We start from the raw sequence: 12,182 nt of genomic DNA, 5'->3' as shown, positions 1-12,182 counted from the left end.
GAACCAAAAAGTACTTTTAGGATAGATAATTCATCTGCTAGTCTACCCATGCTTTGTCCTGAATCCCAAGTTTCCCCTTTCAGGTTTTATAGCTAGAAATTCAATGTCATATCTTCAGTTTTTCTTCTATACATTTTTGCTCTAGCCAGATCACTCGTCTCAAAACTTAACGTACACATTTCCTTTTCCATATACTAGTTACGGCCATTTTTCCAGCCTAATAATGCTCTCCTATATTTTCTGCTTATCTAAATCCAACCAGTTCTCCAAAATTCACCTTTAATAAACTCTAACTTCCCCTGGAAATTTTTCTAGGTAACTGATTTCTCCTCTTCCTGACCCTCTGGGAGAAAGCCCCATGCCCTTTGCTCTGGATTATTATCATATCAGATATTGTTGGCTCAAGAAAAGAATTGTTGGCTAAGAGTAGAGCATCACAACTTTGCCTTGACAAACCTCCGGTCTCCATGATTATTTAGTTTACTGATTACTTAGCCACAGGATCTGATTCCATTCAGAACCAGCCTGAACCAGGAAATACAGTTCCGGGAGAGAGATTTGTGAGTCCTTGTTGACTTGGAACCCAGTCAGGGGGAGCCTCCTTTGATAAATGACAAATGAAATGGTTTCCTGCCTAGAAACTGTGTATTTAGGATTGATTAGCAGGCGTAGAAACCAGGTCAATTTAACTTGAGGAAAGACATTACCTGCCCTTTCCTGCTGGTGTAAAGCCTTCTCTCTGGATGATTGGGTTTTTAAACTGGCTTATTTCAATGCCCCTGTAATTTCTACGTCAAGATATAATTGGCAGGTGAGCTAACTCCCTTTGGCACTGAACCAGAGCTTGGAGTTAATGTCACTTAGGAAGCCATTTTTTGTGTTGGTTACAGTATAAAAGAAAAGAAAAGCGTTCTAACAAATTTGCAACAGTAAGATTACATTACACCTGACGGGGCATTAGGGGAATTATGCCGATAGCTGCTTTCACATCGAGGCCAAATGAAAGCTGACATTTACCTGTGGGAAGGTAAAAACAGAGGCGTCCCAGGATGTAAAACATCAAATCTGTTCTTATTGGTGATCCAGTAATAATCATCTCTAGACCCAGGTTTACTTTTCTTGTTAATTAATAAAATTTGTCTGACACATTGTTGGAGCTCCTAGCTGACAAGTTTAAGGCTGTTAAGGAGTAGGGTATGAAGTAGAACATGAAGCTGGAGTGTGTAAACTACTTTGGACAGTTGTCATAATATGTGTCGGTGAAAAGTGCCAACAAAATACACACTCGGCCTGCCTTTTAAATAAAATTTCTGTTTTATTGAAAGTCAAAAGGTACTTACTAAAAGGAGAAAATGGGTAATAAATTTGGGATTCTACAGCACATAAAGTCAATGTACGCCTGTGCTTAAGACTGAAGTTTTTCCTGGCTGATTGATTCCTCATTCACCTTAGAAAAGTTATTTCCTTTTATTTGAGCTTCTCTTTTCTTCTTATAATAAACTTAACAAAGGCTTTTAGATCCTTAAATGTAAAGCCCATCTATAGAGATGGTGAAAATTTAGAAAATAATTTTATGAATGAAAGCACTTTCAAAAATGTCTAAAAACCATAGAAATAAAGGAATGGGCTACTGTTATAATGTGTTATCAGAAAGGTACCTAGCACTCTTTAGTTTTAAATTATTCTTCAGTTTTCGCATGTTTAGTGCATTGATATCTTATTTCTACTAGTTCTTGCCTCCGTGGTTCTCAATATTCTTTGATTTAAAATTCTAACCCTTTAACCATCTGTGAAAATAACTAAGTAGCATACGAAGATTACTTTACAGTACCAAACATGTTCAATCATACTATCTGATTTATTCATCCAGATTTCTGTCCTGTGCAGAGGGAACTTTATATTTTACTTTACTATTAAAAGGAATTTGAGTCTTAGGTTAAGCTATTTGCCTAACATGACATCGTAAGTTGCAGACTCAGTATTTGAATCTGTGTGTTCTGACTCCCAGTAACCTATGCTCTTCATCCCACCCATCACTGATGGCTCACTTCCCCACTAAAGCTTGAGAAGAAGACTAGAGACTCTTGATATCTCATACGTTATCTCCTCCTCAGCTTAAAGGCTGTGTAACAGAGAAACCCCACTGCAGGGAATTTAGGGACTAAGGAATTCAGTTGTTATAGAATAGGGTTAGAATGAAGAGGACCAGGATTTTGACTGAGCCTATGAACGTCTTTAAAGGATTTTTTTAGTTCAATAAAACAAAACTATAAGAAGGACCATTCCATCCAAAATATTTAATGTTCTTTTTATGTTGTAATTCGTAAGGGCCTAAATCACTCGTCTTAAGTCACAATTTGGAGTGACTTGCAATTCTGTTATTCTTCAGGTCAGATCTTAGTTGTGGGAAAGGCATGAAGATTTTAAGAGAAAGGTTACTGTGGAGGGGGTCAATTAGAAAAGATTTCTGGGAGGAAATGAATGATTATCAAGCCTTGAAAATGCATGGAATTTACACTGGCAGAAAGGGCGGGGATCCTTTAAGAGATATGATATAAGCAAAGGCATAGAAGGGACATGTAGGGACCTCACAGTGTAGCTAGAGCTAAGGGCCAATAGTTGAAAGTAGTGAGAGATAAGTCAGAGGCTAAAGTAGAAGGAGAGCGTTTGATGAAGGAATCTGAATTTTGTTTTTCTTTTTTTTAAAGTTTCCTTTATTCCCTCTTATTTTTACTATATTTCCCATAATTATAACAATTGTTTTTAAAAAAAATAGAAGTCATATAACTCTACCACCTTAACACATAATTAATTTTTTATTTTTTGTGTTCCCTGTGTCCCTTATCTATAAGCATGCGTAATCTTAATAGATATAATCATAGTGAGATTGTAATTTTGTAGTGTATTCTTTTCACTTAAATTATCTTTGATTCACCTCTTTATAACTGCCTGCACTGTGTTAGTATGTGTATGTGTTTATTTAAGACTTTCTAGGGACTTCCCCGGTGGTCCAGTGGTTAAGGTTTCACCGTCCAATGCAGGGGGTGCAGGTTCGATCCCTGGCAGGGAGCTAAGATCCCACATGCCTCACGGCCAAAACACCAAGACATAAAACAGAAGAACAAATTCAATAAAGACTTTAAAAATGGTCCACATCGGAAAAAAAAAAGAAGATAAAAAGGGACTTCGCTGGCGGTCCAGTAGTTAGGGCTCGGCGCTTCCACTGCAGGGGGCACAGGTTCAATCCCTGGTCCAAGAACTAGCATCCTGCATGCTGTGAGGCGTGGCAAAAAAAAAGAATTTCTAGACAGTGGATCTGGAACGTATAATGATTTACCAGGGTAATATGAGGGCATTTTACTAAACAGATATCCTGCTGAAACTGAGAAATCAACATGAGTACAGAAATTAGAATAATAATTGCTGTTGCCATTTATTGAGGTATTATTGTATGTCAGAAACTTTTATGCACAATATCTATATATAACAATATCATTTGTAATATTATACTCATTTTATAGATGAAAAAAATGGGCACAGAAAAAAATAATTTGCCAAAAGTCATACTTGTTATTAAGTGATACTTTTCCACTATATCATGCTTCCTTTTTTGTGTCTTACCAGGTATCTCTGTTTGCCTTTATTTTTTCAGTCTTCGTCTTCCTAGTCCATATATGTCTCCCTTTAGACGTTGCTATCATATCCAGAGAGAAAGTTCAAAAAAACAAGTCCTGGTTTAGGATCAAGTCAGCCACTCGTTATGTGGCTTAACACTCCAACTATTTTTCCTTACCAACTAGAAACTTGAACAATGAGCTCCTTGGTAATCTAGATTGCTACTGTTTTTTTTTCCCAAAACACATTGTAAAATATCATCGAATCATGTGGTCTCTAGTATTACTGTAGAATCGAGATGCTTTGACCACTGGAGAAGAACAGAAAGAAAGGTTTTCCATTAAGGGCCTGTCCCACAAGAACAGCTTATATCCACATTCTAACGTCTTAAAAGCTACTTGAGATTCTTGAAATATGAAAATTACATTACATGCTTTGTAAAGGCCTCCTAACAAAGAGGAACCGAGTTTTCATAAGGTTCAAATTTGATTTAATGAGCTGATTCTTTCCATTCATTTTACCCCAATTGTTCAGTTCAACATGATGACCTGGCTGCCTAACTGGTGTTTTTTGTTTCTATTTTGAGCCCAGATGTGTGTACCATACTCATAAAACCAGTGCCGGGAATACGGCATTTTATGAAACACTTGAAGCATCATTAATTCTCTGCTAACAAAAACTACTGAAAATTCTCTTTTCTGGTTGTTTTATCTGAGAAGGGAGAAGTGTCTTCAGAGAAATAAAGGTGTTTGCATTGGCTTTGCTTTGCTTGGATTTCTGCTTTAGTGGAATTAGAATAAATAGGTTTTAGGTTTTCAGCAAATAAAATCAAGTTCAAATGTTTTGTAAGAACATTATTGAGTGGTTTAGAGTATAAACGCTTGAAATAATTAGTTGGCTTAGGAATTGCCGGAGTCGTTTCTATTATAACATTGTTTTCTAATGCAACAACCATAAACAAATGACAGTTCACAGTTTTTTGGTACCAAGGAATTACTGAAGGCAATAGCTTTAATCAATAAGCTACATGTTAAATATATTAATTAAAGGGCTTGTTTCAAATGATGGATATATAATGTATCTTAGAGATATTAATGGTGATGCTACGGGAACAACTACTCTGACCAACTAAATTACGCAAAAGCTTTAGAGTAAGTTGAGGAAATGTGAAGATGGTAAAAAGTCTTGGTAAGGAGAAAAGGAAATAGAGAACATTCAGACATTTACCAGTCTTTTTCCTTAACAGCGACAAGACATCCAAAACCATCTTTCATGGTCAAAGAAAGGATATGGAAATTCTCTATGCTGTATGAGGCCCAGGCTTAATAAGACCTAGTGTCTTTCTAAACAGAGTCCCAGCAATATTTAGTGGATTTTCATTATCAGTTTCTGAGTCCAGTATTCTCAGATGCTCATCGTCATGTATTTCCATTCAGGAAAGCCTTGACGGAACAGTTGCAAGCTTAGTACCCTCAAGTACTGAGTAAGAAAGGTAACTGAAAGTCTGGCAGTCTGAATGAGCCTTTCATCACTCTCTGAGAGGACTCATTGCTTGTAGCTATGGCATCTGAAAACTATTACCTCAAACCACAGGTACTTTTGAATCTCTTGGCCACAGATCCATACTGGGACCGCCATACAGCTTAGAACAGGTGGAAGCTTCAGCTTAAGTTTCCTCATTGTCAGAAAGTTGTATTACAGTAAATTACTATTTTTAATTGTGAAAAATGCCTCTGCTATTTATCTTATGCTTAGCCTACTTTCCACCTTTGCACTCTTCTCACCTTCTCTGTTTATTTTGTAATGCGCATGTTTCCGCACTTAAACTTTCAATATACGGAAAAGTTGAAGGGATAGTACAGTGGTCGGTGTGTTTTGGTGGAACCATTTGGAAGTTGCAGACATAACATGGCCATCCCTAAATGCTTTAGCATTAATTACCTAAAATACAGTTATTCTTCTACACAACTGAAATACATTATGTGATGTACTTTTAAGAAAGTTCTTAATAGTCTTTTGTGTTGGTGTCAGCCTATCTTTAGTGACGCTCTCAGCTAGGAATGCCTGGGGGCACTCACCTGGGCCCCTGTGAGCCAGTGTTGTGGCGGACTGACCCTTGTGGTTCTTACGATTGCCACATGCACCTCAGCAACAACTATCAGGGCATTTTGAAGAAAAAAACAAGGTTTATTACTGACGAGTCGTGGAGGCTACATGGCATGCCTGGAACCACACAGCAAAGTGTGCCTAAGGAGAGTACAGACCTGGGGTCATGCCCTTATTGGGGTTGAGGATGGGGTGCCTAGGGTTTTGCGGGTTCTTTATTAGTAAATTTAAAACATAAGAGCAAGAAAGCGTGGGAAGGAAAAGTAGGATCACTCCAGTGGGTCAGTTATCTAGGTCTCCCAGGGCCTTCTAAAAGGGGAACCTCATAGGTGGGGTGGCCTGGCTCTTTATGAATGTCGGCAACCGAAAGCTTAATGTTGGGCACTTACATTATAACCAAAAAAGCTAATCGTCGGGCACTTACACTACATATGATTTAACATTTATTCATTTTTCCATTTTAAAGACTTGTAAAAAATTTAATGAAAAAAATGCCAAGATTCATCAGGCTTTTCTCTGAGAAAATATCCCAACAGTTAGCCAATAGATTCCTCTGTTTAATGCTTGGCTGACATCACAGGACCTTTCAGTAGGTGTTATCAATAGAAGGTAACATGACAAACAACAAACAAAAAGAAATAGAAGTGCTTACTACTTTTCAGTGTTTTTTTGGCATGAAAGGGTAAGCTTTTGTTTCATTTTTAATTGATGTGGTCATACGGTTGCTCACACACTGCCCTGTGAATTTCTTAAGAAATGAGTTATTCAAGAGACAAAGGTTATGTAAATGGATGCTAATCATTCTTGCAGGGGAAAAAAAGTACCATCGCGATGTAGTAGCTCATACTGACACAAAAAAGTCTTATTGTGACGGTGCAGAACTTTTTTCCCTGCTGAAAAAGTATCATGTGACATTCTACTTTTTCATAATAAAGGTTGTTAAGCTGCAAAAGTCCTACTTGTTTGCTGAGCTCTTTTAATAAACATTTTACAAGCTTTGTCAGAGACAAATTTGTCATCTGATGGACACAGTATCTGCATCTTAAGGTGATTCAGCGACAGAAGAGGTAATGATAAACTCGAAGCCTGGTAGCTCCTGTCTCAGATGTGCTTCTGTTTTGCCTTTTAGGTATTCCAAATGCTGCTAGAGTTCTTGGAGCAAAATATTTGCCAAGGTTTGGGGAATGCTTTCTTAGCAAAAGTATTGCTACCCTATCACAATAGTTGTATCTTCTCTCTAGTCTGGTGCTTTGGGATTAATAATGCCAACCAAATTTGTTTCTTTACAAGTCTGTGTATTAACATCATGCATAATGATTATCAAACCTGTGTTCTCCAGCACTTTACTGTAACAGATTTTGCTCCTTGAGGAAATGTCCCTGCCTTATACTTTTTTGTATATCTCACTATAGTCTCCATATTAACTACTTTGTGCCAGCATAACAACATATTGAGCTAAATTGAATTAGACTGTGTGTGTGTGTCTATATGTGTGTGTGTGTGTGTGTGTGTGTGTGTGTATATATATATGCATATGTGTGTGATTAGTTTTACAACCAGAAACAAGAGGAGAACTTTTATTAACGCTGTAGTTACATTCCCACTCAAAAGGAGAAATTAGAATGAATTTCAAATATGAAGAGATTTGGAACATTTCCTGTGTGTGCAGGTATTAAAGTTTTAGTTTTGTGTTTTTGTTTTTGGAGTTTTGTTTGTTTGCCACTGCTAAGCAAAACTGATATGGTAAGGAAAATTAGTTTCATCCAGAGGTTTAATCCTAGGGCAGCCTATTATTTCTTTATATGTTCGCTGAAGGTGGTGGGCTCTTATCTAAGAACATAGAAAAGCTTTCCCATACAAACCATTTACATTTGCAGTGGAGAAAATTCTAATTGACCATTTAATGTTCTTTTTCTGTAAAAAGCCTTCCAAAAACCTTTGATTCCATCTTTTCTGGATTACTATTAAACGTTTACCTGAAACCAGCACAGTCTATGTATGTCTTTTAACTACTCTGCTTTCTTAAGACTAAAGCACCAGTGGACTTGGTGCAACTGTGCTAAAATGTTGAAGATCTATAAATCCTAATCGCGGGTAAATTTATCCTGCCCTAGCAGGAGTATTGCCTGGTAAAAATTCATTAGAAGCAAAGCTGTCCAATTTTATAGACCAAAATATAAAATAAAAAGTATGCATATATGTAGAAATATGTAATTTCCATGAGGGCTTCCGCTTTAGCACAACTTACCAAGAAATGTTTTGTAGCTTGCTACTGCCATCTACTGGTTCTCAACTCTTAGATGAGTAGTTACTGGTTTACTGTAATATAGAGAAATAAAAGGGAATTAGGTTTCTTTATTGGAATCTTTCAAACAGTCTTTGCTGAGGGTGAGATAGGATTTTCATGTGGTATATACAGTGTTTATTTTGTAGTATGCTTTTAGGGAACAAACTCATAAGTCTTTCTCCACTATTAACAATGTGCTGTGTTCCTGTTTGAGTTTCTGATCAAACCTTTTTTCCCTTTGTCATCCCTTCCTAGTTTAATGGATCGAGAAGTGGCATTGCTTGCTGAAATGGACAAAGTGAAAGCTGAAGCAAGTAAGACTGATCTTTATTAAAGCTATTACCTGCCTCTCAACCCCCATAACAAAAGCTCAATATAAATGCCACAATAAGAGTTTATATATTTGGTTAAACAGTCTTGAGCAGTTGTACTATGCTGGCATAGGAATCCTTTCAGGTGAAACAACTTTACAAGAGCCTGTTTTTCAATACTGTCAAATTTTAATATTTTGAATATAGACTTCAGAGACTACTTCATGGTATCTGCCACCACAGCACCAATTAAGGAAATTAAGGAAAATAAAGTATCTTGCAGGTGCCTGGGTTTTACTTTGTTTTTTCCTCCAGTGATTGAACAATTCCATTGGATTTTTTTCTACTTGGAAAAAAACCTTTGGCATAATCAGAGGAGACGTCACCAGGTTGCCTACAATTAGTGTATACATTCCTGTCATTACCTCTCTCAGAACTTCCTTTGTTTTCTCAGGTTGTAGAAACTTCACTCAGTGTCTGTTATCATTGGGTAGGGAAAAAGTCAATTAATTGAATTTGAAGGTTCAGGATACCCATGACGAGGGTTCTTTGAAAGCTTACTAAAATGGAGTCTGGAGGAATAGTCTAACTTGGATAATTTGTGGGGTTTTATACAGAAGAACGAGATATCTGTTTTCTGTCATTTCTGTTAAGGGTTAGGTTAAAGATACACAGCTATATGAGAAGAAAGGAATGCCAACTGCACCTTGTACAATGGCATTGATTTGGGACTTTTCAACAGTTTTTCCTTCGTGCATTGAATGCCAGATTTGTAATTAGGAAGGTTGTTTCTTTTAACCTACTCTCAAACTGGTGAGAATGGAAATAGGTTGAGATGATGACTCACAATTAAATCATTTGTGTCTGGTCATGGGCCAGAGGAGGCAGCTTTGAAGCACTGAGCTGAGTTCAGTTTTGATCCATTTTAATGAAATTTTAAGTATATAACAGAGATGCTATCCATTGTTTTTCAGAGGTGAGATTTCATTTAAATTGAATGGTATATCCTGAAATTTCCGGTGACGGTTTCAGTCCATTCTTGTACCTATGTGTTCTCTTTTTGAAATCGAAGTTTCAGAGAAAATAAAATTAGTAAGAAGACATAGCCCCTAAAAAAAAAAAAAAAAAAAAAAATAGTCCTTACTGTTGAGAAGAAGGTGCTTTTTTTTTTTTTGCTACATTGGGTCTTTGTTGCTGAGCGCAGGCTTTCTCTAGTTGTGGTGAGCAGGGGCTACTCTTCATTGCAGTGTGCGAGCTTCTCATTGCGGTGGTTTCTCTTGTTGCGGAGCACGGGCTCTAGGCGCGTGGGCTTCAGTAGTTGCAGCAGGTGGACCCTAGAGTGCGTGGGCTCCAGGGCACGCGGGCTCAGTTGTGGCTCGCAGGCTCTAGAGGGCAGGCTCAGTAGTTGTGGCGCACGGGCTTAGTTGCTCTGCAGCATGTGGGATCTTCCCGGACCAGGGCTTGAACCTGTGCCCCCTGCACTGGCAGGTGGATTCTTAACCACTGCACCATCAGGGAGGTCCAAAGGTGCTTTTTAAAATACATCTTTTATAGAAAATTTTGAACATATTTCAAATAGAGAGGCTAATATAATTAACCCCCAGCACCCAGCCTCAACCAGTTATCAATTCATGGTCAATCAATTATCAAATACAGTCCACTCCTCTCATGCTAAAAATCCTAGTTCTCAATGACACTAATGTAATTACTCATTTACCAATAATACCAAAAAGGTGTTTCTTTTCTTTACACATTATAGTTTATTAATTATATGTTCATAGTACTTCACAGTTCAGAGTTTTTTCGCACTCATTCATATGTGATGTTAATATCAACCTTATGTGAGAGTTAGGTTTTGGGATTTTATTTTGTTTTATTTTTTTCATTTCATAAACGAAGAAACAAGTTCCTTGGAAAAATGTGAGTTGTCCAAGGTCATATAATTAGGCCCTCTGAGTTATATGATATGTGTAGAAATCTTTACTTGACACATCTTGAGATCTGTAATTTTATCTTAGAATCCTAGAATGCTGGAGCTGAGAGAAAGTGAATTTGATACAAATGGCAAATAGGTTTTATCTTGGGAGCCAGACCAACAGATCATTTGTATTTGTTGGGCCTTTGTATTGGGAAACTTTTGTATGCATGTTCCTAACTTACTGGGAAAGTGTGCCCTTATCGGTTAACCTGACATGGGTGGCATATATGTGGCAAATTGGACTAAGTAAACTTGCTAAACACATTCAGCTCTACACCTGATGTAGCTCTTTAAAAATTCTACTTTTTTCTCACGTAAATTTGGCTAGTTTCTCAGTAGGTTACAGGATTCTGTGTATAAGTTAGGAATTGAGTTTGACTGCATGCCACAGAATGGCCTAAAGAAATGTGAGCTTCTTTTTCTTTCATGAAATGAAAGGTCCAGAGGTAAGCAGTCCAGGGCTGTAGGGCATCTCCAAAATGATATGAGGGGGCTTCCCTGGTGGCACAGTGGTTGAGAGTCCGCCTGCCGATGCAGGGGACACGGGTTTGAGCCCTGGTCTGGGAAGATCCCACATGCCGCGGAGCAACTAAGCCCACGCGCCACAACTACTGAGCCTGTGGTCCAGAGCCCGCGAGCCACAACTCCTGAAGCCCGAGCACCTAGAGCCCGTGCTCTGCAACAAGAGAAGCTACCACAATGAGAAGCCCACGCACTGCAACGAAGAGTAGCTCCCACTCACCGCAACTAGAGAAAGCCCGCACACAGCAACAAAGACCCAATGCAGCCCAAAAAATAAAATAAATAAATAAACAAATGAAAATTCCTCCTTCAAAAAAAAAAAAATGCTCTGGGTAACAAATTTAACCTTCCTTAGATTAAATATTAGCATTTATCCATCTCTGTTAGTGTAAACCTTTTAATGCTTTCAAAATATAAGAACTCAGGGAAAACTCTGAGTTTTCAGATGAAACACACAAATAAGGCCAATTATCAGTTAAGTCTACAAAACGAAAAATGGCATTTAAACGTACAGTGGTGTCTAGATATCCTTGATACTACTATTTAAATAAATAAGAACTAGGTTTCGTGCAATTACAGCTACTAAAGTTAAATCAGAATAAAAACCAAGTCCTGGGCTTCCCTGGTGGCTCAGTGGTTGAGAGTCCGCCTGCCGATGCAGGGGACACGGGTTTGTGCCCCAGTCCGGGAAGATCCCACGTGCCGCGGAGCAGCTGGGCCCGTGAGCCATGGCCACTGAGCCTGCACGTCCGGAGCCTGTGCTCCGCAACAGGAGAGGCCGCAGCAGTGAGAGGCCCGCGTACCGCAAAAAAAAAAAAAAAAAAAAAAAATGATATGAGGGACCCAGGCTTCTCTATCCTTCTCCCCAGCCATCCTTACATTGTGCTTATGGTCAAAATATACATCCTACGGCTCTAGTCAGGGAAGGGCAAAATGTTACATGCAGGCTAAGACTCCTTTAGAGAGCTTTCTAGTAAGCCTTGCCTCTGAATTCTGCTTAGATCTCAACGGCCAAGCTATACCACATGATACAGTTATGTGTAGCAAAGCCAGGAAATGTAGCTTTTTTTTACCTAAGCACATTGGTACCCAACAACATTAGACTTCTGATAGAGGAGAATGGATATTCAGTCACTAACAGTCTTTGCTACAGTCCACCCGTCAGCTACCCTGCAGTCCTCTTTTTTCCAAAATGAGAACACACTCACCTCCTTCTTGATGGTAACACCTCCACAGTCTCCTCTAGTTCACGTATTCAACTGAAAGTCCAGGACTTCTGGGTAGTTTCAGATCTTCCGACGGCTCTGGTTATGGTATATTGTGGTCTGGCATCACATAAACTGAAAGAAACGTTATTACATAG

At 38.4% G+C, this 12,182-nt stretch overlaps 1 protein-coding gene across 1 annotated transcript in view; it reads left to right on the top strand.

The window, feature by feature from the left end:
- SPATS2 (spermatogenesis associated serine rich 2) overlaps positions 1–12,182 on the top strand; it is a 76,113-nt gene that overhangs the window by 56,264 nt on the left and 7,667 nt on the right. The window contains exon 8 of the mRNA XM_065887580.1: positions 8,264–8,322. Within this exon, the coding sequence (XP_065743652.1) occupies positions 8,264–8,322 (59 nt within the window). The remainder of the gene's footprint in view (positions 1–8,263; positions 8,323–12,182) is intronic.

The sequence above is a fragment of the Phocoena phocoena genome, chromosome 11 (assembly GCF_963924675.1).
Source record: "Phocoena phocoena chromosome 11, mPhoPho1.1, whole genome shotgun sequence".
NCBI classification, from domain to species: domain Eukaryota; kingdom Metazoa; phylum Chordata; class Mammalia; order Artiodactyla; family Phocoenidae; genus Phocoena; species Phocoena phocoena.
The sequence above is the reverse complement of the archived record's forward strand: the minus strand, read 5'-3'. Positions and strand labels throughout refer to the sequence as shown.